The sequence below is a fragment of the Ixodes scapularis genome, unplaced genomic scaffold (assembly GCF_016920785.2).
Source record: "Ixodes scapularis isolate PalLabHiFi unplaced genomic scaffold, ASM1692078v2 PGA_scaffold2__306_contigs__length_199485367, whole genome shotgun sequence".
Lineage (NCBI taxonomy): Eukaryota > Metazoa > Arthropoda > Arachnida > Ixodida > Ixodidae > Ixodes > Ixodes scapularis.
Genome location: NW_024609857.1, coordinates 18,814,202 through 18,840,389, shown reverse-complemented (window position 1 = coordinate 18,840,389; position 26,188 = coordinate 18,814,202). Strand labels below are relative to the sequence as shown.

At 46.9% G+C, this 26,188-nt stretch overlaps 1 protein-coding gene across 1 annotated transcript in view; it reads right to left on the bottom strand.

The window, feature by feature from the left end:
* LOC115318487 (4-coumarate--CoA ligase-like 6) overlaps window positions 1-26,188 on the bottom strand; it is a 63,187-nt gene that overhangs the window by 24,896 nt on the left and 12,103 nt on the right. The window contains 3 exon segments of the mRNA XM_040218898.2: window positions 8,088-8,232; window positions 21,364-21,636; window positions 25,059-25,227. Of these exon segments, the coding sequence (XP_040074832.2) occupies window positions 8,088-8,232; window positions 21,364-21,636; window positions 25,059-25,227 (587 nt within the window).

Below are 26,188 nucleotides of genomic sequence, written 5' to 3'. Positions count from 1 at the left end.
TCACGACCCTTTCTGCCTCTGGCGGGGTCGGGTCTTTTGGCTTGGAGATAACATTGGCAATTGTTCTGTAGGGTTTGTATACAGTTCGTACCCCCAACGGTTTAAGGGCGCGTCGCAATGCCTCCGAAACCCCCTTAACGTACGGGATGCACACGACGTCACGTGTTCGTTCGGCTCGATCCGGGCGCTGACGGGACATTTGTTTCTTAACGCGATTGATAAACCGGTCGGGGTAGTTACGTTTCTTCAAAGCCTCCCGCACATGGCTAAGTTCTTGATCGCTAAGTGTTGAGTTAGATGGGACTGTTTCTGAACGATGAAGGCAACGATCTTACAACTGAGCTTTTGTGTTGAGTAGGCTGATGAGAGTGGTAGTCAAGAAAGTTTTGTCTGTCACATGGTTTACCGTATACGGATATCTTCATCTTAAAGAAAGATTCACTAGTTCTATCGACACGTACATATAAAAAAGGCAAGGTACTATCGGTTTCATGTTCGCAGGTGAACTGAATTGAGGGTTGGACACTATTCAAATTGCGGTGAAAATCGGTTACGTTCTCTATGTTAACTATTACAAAAGTGTCATCGACATAGCGACGGTAGAACTTCACGGGGAAATCAATGCCAGACATTACCTTTTCCTCAACATATTCCATGACGAGATTCGAGACGGTTACGGAAACTGGACTCCCCATAGGGCATCCACTGACCTGATGTTCTATGTCCCCATTAAAACTAAAATTACACTGGCTGAGACAAAAACGCAAAATGAATATAACGTCATCAACAAGGAGGGTTGTGCGAGTGGACAACGACTGGTCTGCCAACAACCAGTCACGGGCGACATCAACCGCCAGGGCGTTGGGGACATTCGTAAATAATAAATCACATCAAAGGATACCATAGCCTGGTGCGGTAGCAGGGTCTGAGCGTGTATAAGTTCAACAGTCACGGGAATTCCGGACGCTAAACTCATTGCTTCCCGTAAGAGGGCTCAGAATCATAACCAGATATTTGGAAAGGCTGTAAGTGGATGAACCAATAAAAGATACAATCGGGCAGGGGGCAACCCGGTTTGTGAATTTTGGGGAGTCCATACATCTTGGGTGTCGCCGATTCAAAGAAGAAGAGACGACGGTATAGGTCGTCACTGATGCGTCCTTTCTTTTTCAGCTCTCGAATGTGGTCAACTAACTCTCTTTCGGACTTAGCAGCGGGATCTCTTGATAGCCTCACGGAATAGCGACTGTCATTTATAACTTCATACATCTTCTTCATGTAGTCATCCCTATCAAGCTCAACGGTTCCCTTTCCTTTGTCGGCCTTTAAAATCATGATGGAGCTGTCTGACTTCAACTCATTAAGAGCAATGCGTTCTTGTTGATCTAAATTTGACCCGGCCGGTTTCGCATTGTTCAAAACACTGACAACGCGGCTTCCCGCGAGATTTACCCCTGTGACATCGTGCACATGTCTGAGTTTCTCTTCAATTTCAATTATGAAGTCACTTTTTGGAATATACCGTGGAGCAAGGGCATAGTCCAGTCCTTTGGATAGCAGAAATTGCAAGCCAGGGTTGGTAATAGTAACATAAGGTACGTACGGCAGAATTCCCTGCCATAAATAAGATGATTTGGCTAACGCCAATGTAACGCGAAAGAGGTGCAAAGAGTTTTGCGATAGGAAGCGTAAACCGAAAAAAAGGAAAAAGAAAAGAAAGAAAGACTGAAGGAAAGGAGAAATAAGAAAAAAAATCTCTGGTGACGTGGCCAAAAAAAAAATTCTGTTCATGTGATTTTTCTTGTCACGTGACCAAACGAAAAAAAAATAAATAAACAAAATAAAAAAAAGACCACGAGAAACAAAACCATCCCCTGCCCGGTTTCGAAGCTAGGCCCTCTTGATCGTGAAACTAGCGCGCTGTCCGTTGCGCCAACATAACTTTTTTTTTTCTTTCTTTATTGCAAGTTGCGCCAACATAACTCTGCCTGTACTGCTCACGCATTCTCCCATCATAGGAGAAAGCTTAGTTGCCTTCGTAATTTTTCATGCATGTGTTATTTTTATTTGTGGCAAGAGTTCACGTCCAGAATGCTTTTAGAGTTTTCGAGCAAAACGAGTTTTCTTCATCTGAGTCACCTTCTAGAACCAGTAGACCGCACTGGGTCGTCCGGCTAATCAAGCAGCTTTTTTCAAATTCTCTAACGTGCCCGTCCTCGGATCCGAGGTCGCCGTTTGACAAGCTTAACTTTCTTCCACCTTTTAGCCGGAACCCCACGGCAGCTTTGTTCCGTCCCCACTACCTCTCGAGAGGATGGCTCGCCCCGAGGCTAATCCCATTCTCTAGACGCTATTTTCACCCAACGATGGCCCTTTCCCTCCCCGTCCCCCAGCTTCGGGAGAGAAGGTTCTTCTCTGTAGAACGTCCCGTTTGTGCAGCGGCCTTTAAAGTTCAGATTGTCCTGTCTGTATCGCCCCTTTTGTGTCTCCACGTTTAATGTTTAAAAAGTATCAACACGCTAAAATAGTACAATTTCCGGGATTTTATTTTCATTCCCCAAGTGTGATGCGGGAGCCGCGCCACGGAGCCCCGGTCGTTTCTTCTCTTTGTTATCGCTAGGATTTGACAGTGCTCAATCACAAGGGAAGACACGCACAGAGCCACGCTCGCTTTTGCAATGCGCCGCCTAATAATGATATCTCGTGTGGAAACGTGCGTACATCCGTCTTGCGCAGTGTTAGCTCAATGGCAGCACTTTCTGTAAAGGCGGATTCACACCGGGGATGTAAGCAGTCGCGCGATCCAACTAAATCGCATCGCAAAAAAAAATAAAAATAAATAAAAGTAATTAGTTGGTCAATTTCGCGTGCGCGATGAGCGAGTCCAACGCCTTCGTTGGCGAGTCGCTTCTCAAAAACTCTCGCTCCGAACGCCGTTGGTTGGCTCGGCCTCTCCGCGACTAGAGTGCATCGTAAAAAGTCGAATCAGCAAGCGACTGCTTAAAACCCGTCACCTTTTGCCCGCAATGGTCACTTTTGCAATGAAAGTTATGGCGCGACTAGATCGCATCGCCGGTGTGAACGCGCCATAATGTCGAACCAGTCTCACGGCGCGTCCCGATATTGGCTTGTGTACCTACGCGCGAGTGCAACATCTGGCACAATTTGCGTTTGCAAAGCCTGCTCCAGCCGCGTCAAAACATTCAGCCAACCTTTGGACTGCAGAAATCAAGAGACACCCAAAATAAGATAAAGTTGCCAGCCGAATAAAACTTGATTTCTATTTAATTAAGATGAAGACCACCCGCGTACATCAAATACCTCATCAGCCGAACTCCAAGGCAGTAAGCCTAGTTCTGGCACTTGTTTGGCAACTTTGGCCCGCAGCTGCCAGATCACAGCCAAACTATCGGGAAGCGAAGCCTAACTTGGGCGCTCGTTCGGCGACTTGGGCCCAAAGGTGCCAGATCTCAACCGAACTACAAGGTAGTAAGCCTAACTCTGGCACATTTGTGGCGATTTTTTCCCGAATGTGCCAGGTGACGGCCGAACTGTCAAAAAGTGAAGCCTAACTTTGGCATTAGTTTGGCGATTTTGGCCCGAAAATGCCAAAGCTCTGCCGAACTACAAGGTAGTAAGCCTAACTCTGGCAAATCTTTGGCGATTTTGGCCCGAATGTGCCAGGTGACTGCCGAACTGTCAAAAAGTGAAGCCTAACTTTGGCATTAGTTCGGCGATTTTGGCCCAAAAATGCCAAAGCTCTGCCAAACTACAAGGTAGTAAGCCTAACTCTGGCACATCTGTGGCGATTTTGGCCCGAATGTGCCAGGTGATAGCCGAACTATCAAAAAGTGAAGCCTATGTTTGGCATTAGTTTGGCGATTTTGGCCCAAAAATGCCAAAGATCTGCCGAACTACCGGGCAGTAAGCCTAAATCTGGCATTTTTTAGGCGATTTAGGCCCGAAGATGCCAGACGACAGCCGAACTACCCGGCAGCGAAGCCTAACTTTGGCACTTGTTTGGCGAATTAGGGCCAAGATACCCAGACTGTTGCCAAGGGAGGTCAGGTTTGGCACTACTTTGGCTTCTTCGGGCTTTTTAATGCCCTAAACTGCCAGATGCAAGCCAAGTTTTGGCCCAAAACTCGGTGCTGCCTGGGTATATATATATATATATATATATATATATATATATATATATATATATATATATATATATATATATATATATATATATATACAGGCGGCTTGTCTCCCGTTTATGAGAAATTTAGCCAGTGCACTGCACACCACTAGCCTGAGGTCTTTAACGTACACCAAGCAGTAGTGATACACGACCGCACGCTGGTGCAATGCTCGTCCTGATCGCAACGGGCAGGGGTGTGAGTCGAACCCAGGATACGGCAAAAGAAAAATCGTTCTGCTTTTGTAAACTTTTGTTCCTGAAGCTTTGAAGCACTTGTTAGACTGCACTACACCCGCAAAGATACTCCGCAGGACGACCTTATCATATTCCTTGATGGAACGAACGCCACCGACTTCGGCCATGAAACTTCTCCGCAACGGCATGGGAGCGCTTTGTAGGCAGCGGCCCTGGAACGCGCCCGTCGCGGCGTGGCATCGACAAGGCTCACATTGCCGCCAATCTAGGAGCCACCGCTGAGGGCCTGGCATCTCTGACAGCCCGAGAACGGTGAGGAGGAGCTCCAGCTGTTCCGCCTTCAGTGTGGGCTGCCCGCATGCCTTCGATAAGTCTACGGCGTCTGGTGAGCCTGGAGCGTGCACGCGCAGCCAAAGCACTGCGGAAGGCAACGAGCACGTGCAGGAGGCCGCGGACGTTTGAAATTACGGGCTTTGCAGTTCTCGTTCGGTCGGTGACTGTTGGAAGTGTTACCGGAATTTCAGATCCACTTTGAATTAGCGCCCAGATCCCTTCGACGCATCATCGCAGTGCGACCGTTGCTCGTTAATGTAAGCCCTCTTTGGCCTCTTATACACATACTCCACTACTCAACCTCGTTTTTTAGCCAGTCTTGAAAAATTATATTTCGTTCGATTTATTGTTTAGTAATTATTTTCAATATTGCCATTGCTGCCATAATTCAGCGATTGAATAAAAACGGGAGATATATTCGACAAACAACCCCCCCCCCCCCCCCAAAACAAAAAGAAAAAATATTAAAAATATTAATGCAAGCAGTTGCAGTCAATATAAATCGGTACTTCTATTTATTTATTTCCTCACCCTCAGGGCCCATGGAGCGTTACAGAGGGGGTGGGTACAATGGGTTTACAAAGTACGATGATCAATTCACATGACGAAAAACAGACAGCAACAAAACAAAAGAAAAAGTATAATCAACAAAATTGCAGCGCTATAAAAAGTAATCAGTTATGGCTGCCTTGAAAGCGGTAACATCTTCAATTGCGGCTATGTGTGGGGGAAGGTGGTTCTACTTTGAGCAATCTTTAGGCAAGAAAGAATAAAAAAAGATGTTAGTGTTGCACTTTGTATTGGTAATCAACCCAGGAGGAAAGGTATGAAGGCTGTAAAAGGAGTTCCTGTTTGAGCACTGGGTTATAAAAAATAATTTTTTATGAAAAAGAGAAAGACGCGCAATTCGTCTTCGAAACATGTGTTCAGGAATACCAGCATTAGACATCACCAGCGACACGCTAGGAAGGCGGTAATAATTAGAGTTAATAAAACGGGCTTCAATGGCATCATTAAGATAACGTTGTGCCGGATCCCATATCGCAGAAGCAAATTCGAGTTTTGGGCGGATGAGTGTACGGTGAAGAAGAAGCATAAGAGAAAAAGGGGCTTGAGCAAAAGTTCTACGTAAGTAGCCGAGGATACGATTAGAATTATTAATAACGTAGTTAACGTGGGTTTGCCATGAGAAGTCATTAGTTATGTGAACTCCAAGGTATTTGTACAAAAGGACGTGCTCAAGAGAAATATTGTTAATCTTGTAATCAACGTAATAGAGAGGGGTTAGGGTGACGTGAGAATGTTACGCTTTTGCATTTGTTTATGTTAAGGATCATCAGCCATTTATAACACCAGGTAGAGATTTAGTCGATGTCAGATTTAAAAATAGTTTGATCGGATAGGTCATTTATTTGGCGGTAAAGAACGTAGTGGTCAGCGAATAACTTTATAGGGGACCGAATACCACCAGGAAGATCATTTTTTCGGGAAGAGCAAAGAGTCTAAAACGAAACCTTGAGGAACACCGGATTTTACCAAAGAAGAAGTGGAGTACAATCATTCGCTACTACAAATTGTGTGCGGTTAGTAAATAAAAAAACACTCCATCCATTTTAAGATATTGGTGTCAATATTTAAGGTTGCAATTTTGAGAAGGAGCAAGTGATATGGAACTTCGTCAAATGCTTTTGCAAAAGTCAAGAAAGATGCAGTCGAGAAACTGACCACGATCAAGGCGCGGCTTTATGTCATTTATAAAAAGAAGCAGTTGCGTTTCAAGGATTAGTGTCTACGAAAAGCGTGCTGGGAGGGGCAAAAGATTGAATTTGACTCTAGAAATGATACGAGATTTGAATAGATTACATGTTCCAAAAGTTTACATGGAATACTCGTTATCGAAATTGGTCAGTAATTAAGAGCGGACTGCTGATTACCGAACTTGTAAAGAGGGACCACTTTCGCCACCTTCCAGTTGCGTGGTATAGTCGAACACTCAATAGATTGCGTGAAGATATAAGATAAAAATGTAAACGAGTATACTTATGTGTTTTTTTTATTTTTTTAACTTTGAGTTAATTTCGCCTACACCACAAGAAGATGAAGTTTCAACTACCGAAGAAGGCTTGCAATTCCCACAAAATCAAAGACAATGAAATTCAGTGGAAAAAAATCACGATTACATTGATGCGCTACGGTACTAGAAGATGAAACTGAAAATGACCCAGCAAAAACATTGTTTAACACGTTACAACATTCCTCGCTGCGCATAACCTGGCCATAAGCAACAAACTATATAGTGCCCTTCTTCAGAACTTTTTGCGATCTCCCAAAACTGAAAGTTGTTACGAGATAAGATTGATGGGAGCTTATTGAGAAGGAAGACGCGCTTGGCCTCTCTGATAAAGATACGATGAGCTGATAGCGTATCCCGGTAGGCGGACCATCGAGCGGCATTCTTCGCGTTTTCGCTGGACAGAACAACCCTTTTTCTTGTTTTGTACAGGGTGATTCAAGGAAAGGCCAGCCTCTTTAAATCGACCGCAAAATTCGGTTTCTTAACCTATCGCGCTACAACTTTGTCCAGCGTTGCCCACAGATAGTGCATTTTTGTTTGTAAAATTTGCAAAGAGCGAACTTACCTGAGGAAAAAGTAAAGAAAGAAAAAGGCCTAGCTCTTATGGAAACGCAGCGAAGCCACCGGTCTTCAAACAACACGGCGCCGTTTCGCACGGGAGACAAAAGATGGCGCAAGCGGTTGCGACGCCAACTGCCGCCAACGAACGAGCATACGACGCCGAGAGCCGGCGTTTTTAGCAGACAAGGAACTGCAGTTGTTACCGCGCCTGTTTTTGTTTCTGCGACTGTCGCCGCGTGCGGAACGCGCACCGCTTTTGTGTCAAAAAGATCGTCTGCTAAAGACGCCGGCTCTCGGCGCCGTATGCTCGTTCGTTGGCGGCATTCGTTGCGCCATCTCTTGTCTCCCGCACGAAACGGCACCGTGTTGTTTGAAGACCGGTGGCGTCGCTGCGTTTCCATAGGAGCTAAGCCTTTTTCTTTCTTTACTCTTTCCTCAGGTAAGTTCGCTCTTTGCAAATTTTACAAAAAAAGATGCACCATCTGTGGGCAACGCTGCACAAAGTCGTAGCGCGATAGGTTAAGCAACCGAATTTTGCGGTCGATTTAAAGGGCCTGGCCTCTCCTTGAATCATCCTGTTGTCTTCTACTTTGCTTCTTAAAAGATATTGTAAGTCAACCGTCAGCCATTCGAAAATCGTGCATCACTATCATTAGTAAATGGAGACGAAGGGTAAGAGTTTTCTAGGACGCTTAACTAAGCACTGTTTATTCCGAAACTTAAATTTTATCTGCGTACCTGATATCATCCAGCCGTCAGTGGTAAACACAACCGAAGTGGGGTTCGGGTTGTTGCGGTAGTTTGCCAGGAGCACCGGCGATCTGATGTGCAATTGCCCTTTTTCTCCTGGTCCGAGGACTCTTCCTGTCTCCGTGTCAACGACCTAGCATCGGGCCGAAAGAAAAAAATCAGGGTTACGTTTTTTTTTTATAAAAAAGTACATACACTTTTTCTTGCAAATGCAGCAAACCCTTCGCTGCCATGAAATGCAGTTTCAGGGTCACAGCGTAGATGACGCCAGCGTGGCTGTTCGTTCTCTCGTCGCAAGAGCTTGAAATAAACTTGGTATCAAGAAAATGCGCGATTGTGAACGGGCCTTTAAACTCCGTCCATATCTTACACGTGAGAAGCTAAAAAAAAAAAAGTATGCAAACGTGTCTTAATCGTATACCGATAAAGTTGGGAAGTCGCCGATCCTGCAGCGCATCTTCAAGAACGCTCTGGGAGATTGTTTAAATAAGCCGATGTCACAACCACTCCCACGTCACATGAGAGACAGTGTTTTTTTGCAGACATGATGACTGAATTGTTTGAGGACAGCTTCAAGCACCTTCAAAACATGTGTGCTTCATACACATGTATGCTTTAAACATGTTGGCAGACAGCTTCTGCAGACATGGCAGGCTGCCTGGTGAGAGTTTGTGCGAGAAGATTGGCTTGAAAGAAGATGAGTCATGTTTGTTTTTTTAGACCTAGGCTAGGTGACGCAAGCTGCCGCCAGTTACAAAGGGTACAGATATTAACATCCATCCATCCATGCATGACCAATATGAGAGGGCCGGCCAACGAGGTAGAGGGGCTTAGAGTGATAAACCGGAAGTTCGAAAGTGGCACCCCCCCGGTTGCCGCCATATTTTACGCAAATGTGACCACTCGTCACGTGACCTCCCAAGAGCCGTGACGTCACAGGTAAGATGGCAGCGCCCAGAGCTGGCGGATGCGAGTTTGTTCGGTGCGCGGTAGTCGTGATGTGCAGCTGCTTTCCGACGACTTCGGGCTTCTTCGTGCTCGCTGACGCAGGTATAATGTGAAAATATGAAGGAATGAGACTTTATACCGTTTTTGCGCAAGATCGCTCTGGATCATCCGGATATTAACGCCTGTGTGACAGCATCAGCTCTGCATTGCCGTACCGGTGCTTGGATTCCAGGATGTGTCCGAGGATCGATAGAACTTTGAGTGCTTTTAACATGAAATTTTTGCATTCTCTTAGCTTTGTTTGAACGTTGAAATACCTGAGAATCTACGCGAAATGTATACATCGCGTTAGGGCCTTAGGGAAGTTGTTTCAGCCCTCCGTCACCTAACAACCATAGCAACTTTTAGCGAGAAAGCTCCTGCGAGTTTAACCTTTTGTGCTAATCCACGATTCTACATTCGATCGCTTTTCTTCCTTTTTTTTGTGTGTGTGTGTGTGTGAGTGCGAAGTGCACGCTTATTTTCAGCTACGTGGTTGGCGTTTTATTGAGTATGGGGAAGAATAAATCGTTGCAGGCACCTGCTTCAAAGCTATTCGACTTGCTATAAGAACAACTGTTTTGGTGCATGCATAGGTTAACTGCGCATTTTTTCTGTTTTGTAGGATTTATTGCAGCTATACTATTTTCCATCAAGAGTGCCTTGTATTAGTCGGTCAATTATTTAATTGTTCTAATTACCTGGATAAGATTATTCATATTTGTGTTCATCCCTTGCCTGGAGAGCAATCTTGTTGAAAAATGTTGACTACCATTCCTTTCGGTCTCTTCAATAGACTCTTTTTAAAATTGTGGGCTGTCTATAATTCACATCACCGTAACTTGGAAAAGGCCAACCGCCACAGCCCCCTCAAGCCAATCAGAGAGACGGAGCGAAGGTGTGTGACAAACCTGTGCAGACGAGCACTCTGGTGATATGCTGTCATGTGCCTCTCTGCAATGTGTGTATTGACTCACCGAGACCGTAGCCTTTGCCGTCTGCCAAATTCTGATGAAACAAATTACAGTAGCTACTACTGTAATTACCCCAGGCTTTCATACTTTGGGAATTTGTTCTACAAGAATGTTATGTCCGCCATCTCTGTGAATTTGGCTCAGCACCTATTGGACTCGAATGCTGCATTGGCGTTCGACGTGAACTGGGGCCCATTCGTGTGCTTAGCGCCGAAAAAAATGGTGACGGTTGTGTTGCTTGATAAGGTTCTGCAAAGGGTCTATTGTGTCATACATATAGGAAGTGTCATGCTATCAAACAATGCATCAACACATACTATTAAACTATATGCTCAGAGGTGTGTTTGTTTTTCCAATTAACAAGTTACAGCAGTGTGCTTTAATGCTATTATCATGTGTGTAGCTTTAAGCATCCTCTCTGCAATGCCTACGAAGGCCCCTGGAAGGAATAAATTAATAAATAACATTTTCACATCACTGGAGTTGGTTTTCGGATGCACCACATGTTCAGGAAAGGTTGAACGAGTGTAGCCCCTTGCAAGAAGTCTGCCAGTCTGGTATGACCCCTTAATTAATATTGAAGGGTCAGAGAAGCGAGTGTCCTCGTAAGGTCCAGAGCGTGTAATGGACACAATTCTCGGTGTGTAGACTCTCAAGGCATGAACGCAAGCGGAAATATGTTTATCCGGTTAGTGTATCAAATATGTTTATTTCCACTTGATTACGTAATTATTGATTCTTAGTAAATAGTTCCATAACGAGTTCTTTCTGCGACAGTCTCGTGTCAGGCGTTCAGTCGTAGTACCTGTGGACCTTGTTGTCGGATGACGCTCCTGGCACGTCGGTGTTCAGTTTGGTCGAGTGGCAACTTTGACCGACTGATGCTGTCTTGTAATCATACGTCATGTGCACTGAAGCTGCAGGGCTTGCTTCTAATCCGAAAATTTTCCTGGTAGTTTTCGGCATCAATGTAGCAAGCTCGGGCATGTATTGCTTACGTGACTGTGCCTTTTGCTGCACCGTTGACTTGAAAGCTGGCAACAATTTTTGTTTGCTATCCAAGTCTGGTGATGCTTGCAGTTCACTTTTGAGAGCAACCAACCATTCTATTCCTTCAAGTCACTCAGGGGCATTCTCCCTCAAAGTTGGAAATTGTGTGCTTTGTGGAGTGGACACAGAAAATTGGTGTCAGCAAATTTTTAGGTATTGTCCTTGGACGACAACCGACACCAAATCCACTGTCACTGCATCGCCGCTCACCTGCTTTGTCGTGCTTACCTTTTGTTGAGGTGATGGACATGAGGAGCTTTGGGGTAATCGGGGATTCAGAATCTTCGATTCAGCACCTTCGGCATCAGGGACAAAGGTCGCCGAAGGTAATCCTTAATCTCCCGTGGTCGCTCCTCGAGACGTAATCGAAGGTCGTTTGGCACGAACCCTCGCCGACCAATTCATTGGTACGGGCTGCTTTGGTAGATATGGTCGGCTTCATGCAGTGGTAGCAAAGTGGTTTTCGGTCGCACATTCGCATCACCTACGTTTTCCTCGGTGTACTTTGTTGAGCACAGTCCTACACACAATGTCGGGAATGCTTCGGCGTTAGAGTGTCTCATTGAATTGGCATTGAATACTAAGGGGCAGCCGGTGGCGGTCGTCGTGCCATTGTGGCGTAAGTTGCCCTTGGTTTGTCACATGCCGCTTTGCTCGCAGAAGTCTCGGTTGAAATACCTGTCAAACTTGTTCCGAACCAATCTCGGCAATCAAAATAAAAGCCGGGCAACTGATGGCAGGAAGTAGCTTCCTGATCTCCTCCCAGACAACGTCGTGGGTGATGTCGTGGATGCCTGGGAGGCTGGCGTCGAAGTAGTAGCTGGACAACTCGAGTGTCGAGACGCCGGGAAGTTGTTCATAGTGGCAGGCTCGGGCATGCAGTGCACATTCCATGTTGGAAGCCTCAGTGATATGAACACTTCGACTGTTGTTGGGGGGTTGCGGACAAGGCTGCCGAAGGTGTTGTCCCTCACGTGAGGCGCATGGGATTCTTGGGTTCTTGTCTTCTGTAGCATCAAGGTCGGCGTGGGCGTGGGCGCTCGATCAAGCGCAAAACATCCTCCACGAGTTCGGTGGCGCTCTCATTGGGGCAGTGTCCTGGGCAGAATCAAGAATGCGGCTCTCTTTCGTTGATGTTGGTTGACGGATGCGCGCTTCAGCTTGATCTTGCAAACTTCCCATGACGTTAAGGAGGATCCATGGTTCTCAGACCAGCGCCGGCAGTTGCTTCCATGAGAAGTATAGGTTCTGCAGGAGCTGGTTGTCTGTCCACCCAGTGTGGCGGGCGACACTGTCATATTGTTCAATCCAGTCCTTGACGTCTTCATACAGCTTGCGTGAAAAAGTGTCAAAGTGTGATTTGCGACGGGCATGCAAACAATGGTGGGAGGGGACACGGTTTGCTGCTACAGGTTTGTCATTGTTGGCTTAGTCAGGTTCGGATTTTCTGACAGGAGACTGAATTCCGGTGGTTTTTTCTGGTAGCAGCAACTGGCTCGGATTTCAGTTGCTTCGTGGTGTATTTCCGAGGTTACTCCTTGTGGTACTCGTTCGTCTTGCGGTTGTTCTGCCAGGCTCGGGTCAGGACTTTGCCTACGGCTCGACAGGGGTATAAGACGCAGAATAGTCCGCCAGCCGTGTCCCATTATCGGGTAACTCGGCTGAAGAGCCGCCGGGTTCACACAGAGTGAAGGGCTACGGGTAAAGTGCCCAGCACCTCCACCTGAACATACGATTACAGCTGAGCATGACCTTCAGTGTCCCAATATAGTGAATATTGATAGAAGATAGGACTGGAACAAGGATCCGTGACAGTATAACAAAACTAGAGAATCTATCCTGACCACTGAAGAAGCTGCATTGCTTTAGCGGCATTCTGTCCGAATAAATCCTCTCCTTCGGGGTTTGGCGACTGCCGTGGACGAACTGAACTGAAACGGATGTGGGACCACTTTTCTGGTAATGAGCCACTGCGACTGTTGCTACAAAGCGGCGTGAGCTGGGTACGCAAAACGCTCGGTGAAATGTCCGGACAGCTTGCAATTCGCGTAACGAGTGTGGATGAAACGTTTGTGTTGACGAAACGTGCGACTGACCAGCGGGATCAATACCAACTGCAACACCTGTGCTCCGTGAAAGTGCACGTCCACGCCGGAACAATTTCGGAAGCAGCACAGCATCACCTAAAGCATGGCACAGGAACTACCAGCTTGAAGGCAGCTCTTCGGTGCGCCGCACACCTGTGCTCCGTGAAAGTGACCTTCTACGCCGGAACAATTTGTAAGCAGCACAGCATCATTCAGCACGGCACGGGAACTACCAGCCTCAAGGCAGCCTTCCGGTGCGCCGCACAACCGAAGTGAGCCCTCGGTCATTTGATCGAAGCTGCACCGCGATTGCACACCGCCAAGCACGACTCACGCAATTTCCGTCGCTAAACTGTGTATCCAAATATATTGCACACGCTCCACTGCAAACCTCGAAGATTCCGATGGTCAACGAGAGCACAGAAACGTCGCCTTAAATTTTATCCTAGCGGTATCCGAATCAATCCGAGGTCCGAGCAACGTAGGTCAGATTGTCTCTTCCGTGGCAATATCCCGGTCGGTCACCAGCGAAATGCACACCGTTTCTCCGTATTTTCACGTTATACCTACGTCAAACACCACGCTGAACTCTGAACTCGCTTTCGACCGGCCTCATATGACGGCTTCCGCGTCTGAAATCAACTCGCCGAGACGAACGACAACCAACAAAGCATCCGACAAGCTCCGGCCCAGCTGGGGCCAGCCGCTGCATGGGCGCTGCCATCTTTCCTGTGACGTCACGTATTTGGTTTGGTCATGTGACGTGTGGTCAAATTTGCGTACAACGGCAGCCTCCTTATGGGGGTCACTTTCGAGTGCAGACCGGAACCCCGGTTTATCGCTCTAAGCCCCTCTACCTCGTTGGGGCCGGCGTACAAGGAAGAAACTTGTCTCAGACAGTGTGTGCAGACTGCTTTTCTCAGCCACATCCGGAATGATACCACTTTCCTTGCGGCCTTTTTTCTCTCGTTTAAAAACAATGTGAATTTCTTTCCAGCATGTGGGGAAGGAAGGGGGAGAGCGCGATCACGCCACCCGTCCCAGTACCGTCTGAATCACCCTTCACATTTACTCTGACCGCAGTGATTGAAAATGCGTCTCAGCGTATCCATCTTAGGCACCTGTAATAGCGGGTGTTGACAAAAGGAAGTTTGTTTCTTCTTTTTTTTTTCTGAAAAGACGAAGAGGGAAAGGGCTTCCGGTTAAGTCTCTCCAGGCAGGCGGCCTCAAGATCTGCGAGCCTAACCAGCATCGAAACACCTCCGTTGTGACCCGGGAGCAAATATCCCACCCTGGTGAGGTTGGAGTGCCTCCTTTGAAGTAGTTAAAGCTCTGTACGGAGGATCTGATTATAGCGACCCTACCGAGCGATCCTGGAAGGGAGAAACTACCCCCCCTTTGTAGGCCAGAAAGAATCACGTTTTCACAGTATACCTTGTTTCATCTTAAAGTGGCCCGGACACGCCAAAATAATGATGAGATAACTGCGCTGCTAGGACCCATTCTATATTCCTATTCTCCTGCAAAATTTGTTTTGAAAATGGCGCGGAAGTTTCTTGGAAGTTCCGTGGATCGATTTATATGCTGGACCCTCGGATCCGGCTCTCTCGGGGTCTTGAGCTTCAGCTGCTTCAGCTTCCTCGTTTACCCTCCGCGTTTCCAGCATGCGGTCCATGACGATTACGTCTGCGGCACTACTCACTTCGGTAAAGTCTTCGACACTGATCGCAGCAACGATGAGAGTGATTGTTAACAAGAAATGTTGGAAGCTGATCATTTTGACTGCGACCCACTGGCGACCAGCTCCAGCGATGGCGAGTCACGGATGAACGCGCTGTGATCGCCGTCGTCCGGGACAGTCTCGCAGGCGCATGCAGTCTGGAAAGTCAAAACGCCGGCGGCGAGAGCGAGGATAGAGTCGGCGTTGCCGAGTTACGTGAGCTGTTTTGATCATTTCGCGACGAGGCGAGCTTGGGCGATCATGGGGGCGCCTAGAACAAGAGAACGTTCATGATCACGTGATTTATGGTCACCATAAATGTGTGTTAAGGGCCATACCCTTTGGAACGGCCGCTTGCTTGCGCCACCTAATCTAAGCCTGTAAAAACAAACATGATTCCTCCCGCCCTTCTGAGACCAATTTGCTCCCCTTAACTATCACCAAGCGGTGTGGGATATCACCAGAATGATCTGGGGGGTAGGGGATCGGGCAAAGAGACTGAAAACATCACCCCCCACCGCTTCCCCCCAGCGAAGGAGTCGCCAATTTTCCTCTGGTCAAACCTTGTCGGCGTTACACCAGCACTGGACCCACTGGTAGACAGTGTTGAAACTTTGGGCCGGAGCCACGTCGGGAGGGTGTCCCAATTTTCCTCCGTCCCGCCTGCCCCGAGCTGTGCTAGTTAGTTGTGCATCATTCATTTCTCCCTAGATAATTTCCACCACTCGTTTAATCTCCTCTTTGCAACTGCAATTGTTTTCCCTTCCGTCCCTCCATCGTCGGCAGCAAAACCAAGGCCACGGCTTAATTTGTTATCTCTTCAAGGAGGCCATGGCGGAACCCTGTGTACTTCAAAACCAAGTGATTTAGTCTGTCGCTCTCATTTTGTCAGGCTGCACATAATGTGTGTCCCCTGAAATTTAACCTTATACGTCCTCGTCTCAAAACTCCCGTTCTCGCCTCAAACAGTGAAGAACTTTCCAGTGAAATGTGAAACACATTTTCCTTTCTTATGTTCTGTTTTTGTGACTTGTACATCATTAGAGCTGACGTTTCCTGCATTCTTAACTCCCACATTTGTCTTTCTGCCCCTTTCACTCCCTTTTCCACTGAAGTAGTCTGCTCAGCCCATCACTAGTGTGTCGGTAATTAAATGTAAACTTTTGGGTTCAATTTGTCCATTTTTTATTGAACCTTTTCATGTATAGATACTTCCATACCGCCGTTCGGTGCACACGTGACATCGCCATAACTTTAGTTCACGCGCTGCAGACGTCAGTGCATGCGAGAGCTCGTGCCGTCTCGTGCTCCACAAACGCAGAGCTCCAGCAAGGTTATTGCACGTGCAGAAATACTAAAATTCCCTTGATGCATTGCGGCAACGGTGGCGTAGTCAAACTGGCTGGTGACGACCAGCCCATGTCCACCTGCACTCCCTCATTTGATGTCTTTCCATGTGCTTCCAGGATCTGTCTACGCTTCTTTGCCAAATATCTCATTCTGATTGAATCTCTGATTTCATGTATTGAAATTGCCAGAAGACAGCCCTGGAACCATCACTCCTTTTCACATACACCTAACCAGTTTATATTTATTGTAGTTCCATAATGCCTAGAGCTTTATGGTAAATGAATTTATTTCACATTTCTAATTATATTTTCCTCGTGTTCCTTTAGATCAGGGGTGGCCAAGCTGCGGCTCTTTGCGTGTTAAAGTGCGGGTCGCGGCACCCTCCTTTAACACCCCCCCGCCCCCCCCCCCCCCCCCATTTCCGCGCCTCGCTCCCGGTCACACGAGCACTTCCCCAAAAAGGGAAATGAAACGCGTTCTAAATCAGAAGACATGTTGTTGTTTGGTACTTGTGCTACCGCTACCTTACGTACAGCTAGACTGCTTTTGACTCGGATAGATCGAAAGTAGTTGGAGTTTCGTTTATTGCTCCAAAGAAAAGTCCCCCCCCCCCCCCCCCCCCTCCCCGCGGCTCTTGGAATTTTTGTGGTTTTGTTTGCGCCGCTTAGGCTTGGTCAGCCTGGCCACCCCTGCTCTAGATATATCCTTGCCTGATTGGGCCAGACCTTCCAGATGTTTGCATTTTCCAACATAGTCTATTAAAAAATCGAGTATTCTCAGGGGTTTCCTGTCTTCATTGTTAAACACTATTACTCCAGATTTGTCACTACAAAAACTCATGCCCAAGGTAGCCCCTTCCTCTCCACATATTACAGCTACTGTAGAAGAACTTGTAGTTGGGCTAGTTGGTAAACGTTGGTATTCATGTTACAAGGCGCAAAAACACGGACACAAGGCGCCTGTTTGTCTCTTTCTCTCTTGTGTCTGTGTTTGTGCGCCTTGTAACATGAATATTACAGCTAGTTCGTGTAATGTATCCTAGTTATTTGCCATGAGTACTATGTCATCCGCATTCATCAGTCCTGGTATTGCCTGTCTTACCATTTTTTCCCTCCTTCCATATAACTCACATCAAAACCTAAGTTACTCTGCTCTAATTTCTTCGTTTGCATTTCGCTTAGATATATCATGAAAAGCAGCGGTGACAGTGGACAGCCCTGCCTGAGCCCTCTTTTTATTGCTGCGGGTTGTGTAGTTTCTGCTTCCCATGTTATAACTACCTTACTTTCGCTGTAGGGCTGCTGCAGAAACCTAATCAAATTTGTATCTAAATTACACTCCTTCAGCTGACCCCAGAGTTTTTCCTTGCTCACATTATCGTAAACTTCCTTGATCTTAAAATAAGCTAACCATAAAGAAGTTCGCTTTTTTATTGTTATTTCTATACATTGAGTGAGAACGAATAAGTTATCTTCCAGTCTCCTAGTTCTTGGAATCCATTTTGGAGCTCACGCAGTATTTGCATATTTTCTGCCATTCCTCCATTATCCGTGTTTACTACCTGCATAGCTAACCTTACAGAACCGAAGTCACCTTTACTGGGTGATATGACTCAATGTTCTCTTTGTTTTCTCTGCTTTTATATATTAGCCTCATTTTACTTATTTTCCAATAATTTGGTATTTCTCCTTCCATTATTAATTGATTACGCAAATACCGTAACATCGATTTGCTTGTTTTTTCTAGAGTCTTTATGAGTTCTATAGATGTATCGTCTGGGCCTGTCGCTGTACCTGCTGGAACCTTACTTTCTGACTTGTCACATTCCCTTGTGGTCGTCTCCATGGTTACAGATATCTGCTCCTCCTCTAAACTGCTGCTGTCAGTGCTATCCACTGTCCCCCTCTGCTCAAGCTGGGAGAAAGCAACTTCGATTGTCTGTTTAGCATATTGCCGTGCCCCTTCCCTGTATACTCTAGTACCCTCTTGTGTGGTCAGTAAGTGCCAGAAACCCTCCGTCTTTCTCCCCTGTGCTTTAATATTCCCCCGAAACCTTTTTGCTGCGTTCCTATTATACTTTTATTTATTTCTGTCATCCACTGGACTCCTGCACTCCCAATTTCGGCCTGTATTCAAGCTGATGCCTCTCTTTTCTGCATTTGGAAATTTTCCCATTTTGACTCTACGTCAGCTGTCAAGGCTCCTCTTTTCTTTGCCCACCTATGGTCCTAGATGCCCCTCTTGACGCCGCAATATTTCTTCTTTGACCTCCTTATCTCACAAGCTTTTTGATTTGTGTCTTTGTTTTCGCTTTCCCCTTTGTTTAATTAGATGCTTCTCTAATTTCCTATTAGATTCTCATACGTCGATTACCATTCTGGTTGTTTTGATACTCTGTTCTCAATACTTTCAGATACTTCTTGTATTTTAGCTTCACTTAGTTTCGGCTTACCTCCCTGTTCCTGAGCCCAGCCATGTCTCATGTTGGAAGATACGCAGCACATAAGGTGTCTCCGCTCGTTTTCAGTAGGATTAAAGGAAATTTATACCTATTCCGGTTCCGAGTGGACGGCGTGCCTATCATTATAGGAAGTATGAAGTTTAGTACAGTTCTCATCAAAGTTCCACGGAACGCGCGAACTGTGTCTTTTCCCGTGGCACCAATATCCTGGCTGCAGCTGAGCAACGGTTTTGTGACATAGAACTTTAAAAAAAAAGAAAAACATCTCAAGTACTATGTCAAAAAGTCGTTTTTAAGCATCCTCCAGGGTATGGCTACCATAAAAAAAACACAGTTTGAATTTTCTGTGTAAGTTTGATGAGCACTGTACGTATATTTTCTACTGCAATAAAATTGCTAAGTGAGCTAGTTGGTACATGTTTAAGTAGAAAAACGCCTCAAGAATACGTGGAAACGAATAGAAAAAAAAAGGGAGAGGACCGAGCGCTACTTACAACTGATCGTTTATTGAAAACACACGCACTGCATTTGTGCACGCAATCAGCTTCCGGACTCACAAAGAAAAGCAAACTCTATCTCAATTAGGTGCACTGTTAGTGCACTTGCGCAGCTATCCTCGTTGATTACTGTTCAGGGCGATTCACACAGTTGCGTTGAGTCCGTCCGAGTGCGACTGCAACGGCTTGCGACGTTAATTTTTTTACGGGTTGCTATCGCATCAGCTGCGACGGCTCCAACAAAACCGGTTTTTACCCCGTTTTGGTGGAACCGAGGCAGCTGCTGCCAAAGCAACTCGTAAAATGATTAGCGTTGCAAGCCGGTGCAGTCGCATTCGCACGGACTCAACGCAAGTGTGTGAGTCAACCTTTATGCAATAGGCTTTAAATTATTACCCACCAGTTTCATTTCTAAGTTTCCCTTCAATTTTTGTATCTTTAAGATTAGGCGCACAAGGGCAACTATCACAGTGAATGGCGAGATTGCCCAATGGGGAGCTTCTGACAGATATGGCATGCTCATGTGCCCTGTCATTTATACACCTCCCAGTTTCCCAAATCACACTCTACCAGAAGTCATGGACATTTCGTAGAAAACTAATGTTACACAATCAACGTGCTGCGCTGCGTGACCTACCTATAAGAAGCCGCCGCAGCGGCTAGCGATCTCTTGCGTTCGGTGGTATAATCTTCTACGTCATCAGTAACCGCGGTTGGTCTCAATCTATGGTGACGTCATCACGTAATCACTACGCGCTAGGCCGTCACATAATATATAGTTGAGTAACTTCACGTGACGCGACAGAGTGATATTACGCAAAGTCAATATACGTAGTCAAACGACTCAGAGTTGCAACAACCATTTGTCTTAAAATAAGACAAGCCATATGACCCATAGTCACCGATGACATAACCTATGGTGATTACGTGATTGCATAACTTGTAGGGTTACCCTGTCACGTGACACCTCCCAACATCGGAGAAGCGAGAGTTTCGCGGCAACATGAGTACATAGCCATTGAAACCATAATAATCGATGCCGCTTTGCTGGCGCACGAGTAGAGTAACAGACTACTGTGCGAGAGGTTCGTAGTTTGATTCCCCGTCCAGGAACAAAGCGTATCCTGTTAAGACATCCGGCCGTGTTATCATATTTTTTTCGTGACAACTTTTCGCGACGCTCTACGCCTGGAAACCGGCCCAAAAACAAAACCGCTGTTGAGGTAGCGTTTCGGAGAATGTCCGCACTGTGTTCCTAGCGCTAAAGTCAATGACAGGATCAGAACGGCAGTAAGGAGGTTAAGAAGCTCATGTCTACACCGCCAGCGTCTCCCCATTCATAGCATTTTGGCGTTTTGGTGAGCTTCTAGCGCGTGCCTCTTGCAGCCAGAACGCTGCAAGAGGCAACTATCGCGTACTCGAGGCCGGGCGTCCAAGAGAGACGCCCTGATCTTCTCACCCTGTTGGTGCCTATGCGTGGCGCAAGTTCGTCTGCTTCTTTTGCAGCGGTTGTGCTGACGTCAGAACGCCGAGTTTTGATTGGCTCTGACTGAAGGATAGTGGGTAGACATGAAAGCAAGCAGCCTTGAGGTCTACCCACTATCCTTCATTAAGAAGCAATCAGAGCTCGGCGTTCTGACGACACCACAACCCCTGCAAAAGAGAGCAGACGAACTTGCGCTCCGCATATGGAGAGAAACTTCGAGCGAGGAGGAGAGGACAGTGCGGGGACGTCCAAACGCCGAGCTCTGACTGGGAAGATTGGTGGGCAGACGCACCGTATCGCTGCCGCTGTCTCTATACTCGCTGCTCAAACGTCGAACTCAGGCCTCCGGCGTTTGAACGCCAGGCGCTGTGAAGAAGCAGACGACCCACATGTTTGCTATGATTGAAGGGAGAACAGTCGGTATAGAAACAGGCTTTGCGCCTACCCACTAATCCTTCCAATCAGAGCTCGCCGCTCTGACGTCACCGCACGCTTTCATCTCTTCCTCTCCCTCGATTTCCCGCCTTCTAGCTTCACGAGTCTCTAGCCCAATTATATTTTTTCTCTACCGATCGTTTTCTCAGTTTTAATGTCCGGTTCCGGCGACTGTGTCGCATGCCTTCAGGGTATAAAAATGAAAAAAATATGTTACCTTTATTTGAGTCATGGGCACAGGAAACCCGATTGTGTCGCAAGCGATCCTGTTTTTCAGGGTGGTGCAGATAATGCCGCAACCTTCCGTGGCCCCATAGGGGTTCCTTAGCTCTTTCAAATTGAATGCGGAAAGAATTTCCCTGGTCGCCTGTTTCGAGAGGAGAACGCCGCACGCCTCCACTTTGGTCACGCTGTCGAGCCTCGCGCTCGTTCTTTGCAATTCTTTAATGAGCTGCTGCAGTACAACGACGGGTCCGGAAAGAGTTGTGACCTGGAGAGGATCCCAAAGCGGAAGTTAGAGGGTTTGCGGTACATGCCAACGCAAGCGTGATATCACAGAAAATTGGTAGGCTATGTAGCTCCGTTAACACACTTGCGTTTGCTTACGACCGAGTTCGTGTGATCTCTTACGACGAGAGAACACTAGAGAGCTTGTAATAGAGTCTCCAACTGCTCGATCAGAGTCACGTGAGTTACGCGCCGCGTTTGCAATAACGATCTGCGAGGAGGTGCCGAAAGCTTTGATCATCTGCCAAACGTCTCCGCCTTTCCGCCTGCTTTCCTCCTCGCCACGTGAAAACAGAGCGCATGCGGATCTCCGATTATCTTACGTGGGAGGCGTTTGACAGTAAATTGAAAACGCTCCCCATGGTTCGAGCTGGATCCTCTTTTTAGGCTTTCTAGATAACAAACTGGCACGCTGGCGCATTCTTTTAGGTGATCCTGGAACTGCATTTCACTAGCGCGATGCTTTCTCGATATCTGCAAGATCAAATGTACGTACCATTCATGAGAGATGGTCGTTTATAACATTGTCACAAGTTTTTGAAGCCAAGATTGAAAGTATTATGCGAACGAAAAAAAAATGAAAGACGTTAACAACTTTCTGTAATGCCGAATTAGAGCGCAGCTCTTGAAGAGGAGGAGGGGAACGAACGGAGGGGAGAGATTGCCCCTCCTCCGCCTCCTCCCCCCCCCCCCTCCTTCACTCCTGCTCCACTCCCACTTGACGGGATATTTTCGCTACATTTCCCTCTAAATTTAGCAGGAATTTTTTTCGCTAAAGTTAGCAGAAAGTTTTTTTCTGCACTCGTGACCCTCGAGACGTCACAAGTGACGTCACGTGTGACGTCATAATGGGAAACGTCCTATAATGAAACGCGTGGTTAAAGGGCCCCTGAAAAGAAAAAAAAAGTGTTTTTTAAACAGTCTGGTTGGAACACGCGTGTCAAAAAATGAATTTTACGCGAAAAAAAAATTTTTTTAGAGCAATATTGACGGCGAGAGATTTATTTGAAGTTTTGCGCGCAAATTCCATGGTCATTCAGCTCGGCTTCTCATTGGTAGCGATGGTCATTCAACTCAGCTTCTCATTGGCCAATAGAATGAGTGACAGCTTAGATGTTGGTTTTAAAATCTTCGTGATTTTTTTAAATCGCCTTTTGAATTACATATTTTTAGGTTTAAGAAACAATCCATCGAATGAATGTCGCAATTGTTTACAAACGTTTTACAAAATCGTAACTTCCGTTCGGATACCACAACAAAACAACAAACAAAAGCTTCGCCATTTTGTTTTCTGTCGTGGTCGCCGTCTTCGCGTTTCGCGTTCTGAAGAGGCCTTGTTGCTTGTGTTAGTTAGTCAGTCATAGTAAGTACTTAGGAAGTGGCGCGGGGTGACAGGTTTCTGTTTTTCTGCTCTTCTTTGCGCGATTCGTGTGTCCCGTTTACCTCATCTTTTGTTTTCTGGCGCGCGCCAGTGCCAATGTTTGTTTAGATGTCGGTTCCCGTGGTTCCCGTAAAGTGTTTAGTGAGGCACGCGGCACCGCACTCAACGTTTAATAATAAAAAAAAAAATCAGTTACCACTGCGTGTCCTCGCGGCGGCTTGAAGGATCGTGCGGCTCGAACGAACTCGTCGAGGCACCCGCTTCGCCGCGGCGAAGCGGGTGCCTCGCGGCGATCGGAGCGGACGCCTTCCGGCTGGCGAGGCGTGTCCTCGTACGGACGAAGGCCCAGCTGCTGGCAGCGTTGAAGCAATTGACGCTTCAGGTCGGGGTCCACCGCGACGACTATGTACTGTGTGTACGACCACGGTGACCACGGTACGTGCACGATACGGCGCGGTATGTCGTTCGACCGGCAGACAGCCGGCCAGGGGCTGTGTTCCAAAACTCCAAATGCATCCGAGTTTCTCCGGCGGATCGTATCACGTGACAGCACAGATTGAAAAACGCTGTACGCGGGTAGGTTTTAGAACGCCAAGAGTACAAAACCCTCACCCTGGGGTAAGATCGAGTCAATTTTGGAACACGGCCAGGAAGTAGCAATGGCTAGGGGTGTCGCGAACTTTTGTCGAACCAGATTTTTAGGTCGAACTCTTCGGGGTTCGACTGGGTCGAACCGGTTCGACGAACCTTCGAAACTTTTCACCGAATTCGACCGGTTCGACTTTGCGGACAGTGTGGCCAGACCTTGATACACGCATGTCTAGGTTTGGAGAATTTATTTTTATGCAAAGAGTTATTTTATTTTATGAACAGTTGCAATTAAAAGAAACCAATTTTAGTCACTCAAGACGTTAATAACTTAATTGTTTTGTACTATATTAACTGAAATAACCAATCAGCGGTGCCCTTAATTCATCCCTTAGCCATTACCATCCAATCCGAAGCCAACTGTCCAGCCTGTCGCGCATGCGCACACGAGTCGAACCTCAATACAAGGTTCGTCGAAATTTCCGCAAAAGGTTCGAGAAAGTCGAACCTGGTCGAACTCGCACCTCGGCCGGTTCGCGACACCCCTAGCAATGGCGCTCGTGCGGGGCGCAGCCAAGCCAGGAAAGCAGCCAAGCCGATCCACTACGAAGAGGCGGGGACTACCTCTCCTCCACGCGCCCGAGATGCCGAGAGAGAGAAAAGTGGAAAGGAGGTGACTGCCGACTAAATTGCGTCTGGCGCAGTCAATATTGCTCTAAAAAAAATTTTTTTTCGCGTAAAATTAATTTTTCGGCACGCGTGTCTCAACCAGACTGTTTTTGAAAAACTTTTTTCTTCTTTTCAGGGGCCCTTTAAGCCGACGGCGACGGCGACGCCGCTCAAGCCCGAAACGGGCGCCTAAGAGCTGCGCTCTAAACAAAAGAAGGAATTATACAAAGCTGCCAACTGTTCCAAGTTCCACGGCTAAGGGAGAGAATCTGCCAGTGTGATTTCTTGTACAAGGCTTGGGCACATATTCAGTTAGTGCTCGACCGTTCCAAAGGAAAAGAGCCGCAAGATCATCATCATCGTCGTCGTCGTCGTTGTCGCCGTCGTAAGACTTTTTACGAGGTTTTAAGGCACACGGTCGTCGGCGGTCGCAAGTGTGGCAACCCGCATTCAGACTGAATAAGGTAAGTACAGCTAAGAATTAGTCACGTTAGTTTTGCTCGGAGAAGAATGCGTCACATATTAAGCTAATTTAAGAACTAGTTACATTCATCTTGGCTCATTTAAGAATGAGGTGCTTATTAAGTTCAGTTGAGAATTAGTTACATTTGTTTTGCTCACTTAAAAATAAGTTGCATATTAAGCTTAGTTATGAACTGGTTAATAGTTATTTACCCGATATTAAGTTCAGTTATGAATTGTTACATTTGTAAAGTCTAGTTAAGAAATTAGGGAAGTTAGTTGAGCAGTTTTCAAAATGTCTGTACCTCGTGCTTACGGAGGGTGTCGACCATTTCCTGGACTGGTGTGTCCCGTGAAAGAACAACGGCGGTGGAACCGGAGCAGACGATGCTCAGAAAATAGCGGAAGCCGAAGGTAAACGTTAACTGTCCCCACGTCGCGATGATTTCACTCTCGTCGAAAGTTATGTCTAACCTGACAAAGAACACAAACACATACAAAAGATAGAGCAAGTGCTTATGGCATTCAGGTCTGCGTTTGCATCTGCAGTCGAAAACAGGTTAAGAATGAAAGTTCCACCTGCGACGCGCGTTCTTTGCCCTTTGGTGAAAACCTTCCACGGTTAGCGGGTAATTAAACTTGAGGAAGAAAACGAGAAGGGACGGACAAACACAAACTTCCAACTGTTCTGAGTTCTTAACGATGCCGCACGTTCCTGTTAACCGGACCAAAGATAAGCGGCGAATAAATCTTCATCTCTTATTGCGTGATTGGTCGTTGCAAATTGAGATCTCCAAAAATGAAGGCTCTGCTGTGTAGTTTATAAAAAAAAACCTCACCGTGCATTCGCAATGGACGCTACCAAAAGCAAATGCGTATGGTGTGCCTCGATTTGTGAGTGCTTTCAACTGCCCGATTGGGGCAGAGTGGTCTAAGGACAGCGCTTCCACTACCAGATGCAAAGAGAACCCTATTGAAAAAACCAGCGAGAAAATCAAGGTGGTCAAGCTGGTTTTGCTGGTTTAAGCTGGTTCGAGCTGGTCTACGTGGTAATCAAGCTGGTTCGAGTTGGTTAAGCTGTTTCAAGCTGGTTCGAGCTGGCACTGCAGCTGGGCAAGCTGGTACTTGAGCTGGTTCGAGCTGGTACTAAAGCTGGTCAAGGTAGTCAAGCTGGTTCCAGCTGGTTCTGAATCTGGCCAAAGCTGGTTCGAGCTGGTCACGCTGGTCTTGCTGGGAGCGCGCACGCCAAGGTCGGCTAGAGTTTCTCAAACTGGCATTGTTGGGAACGCGCGCGCCAAGGTCGGCTGGGGCGGGGACGAGGCCACGTCCTGTTCTTTGTCCTCTCGTTTTCGGTAGACTACCGGGCACTTCAGGTGCGCTGCGAGCTTCCTTTGTGTGCGAGAAGAGGGAGAGTGAGCGAGTGGTAGGAATGGAT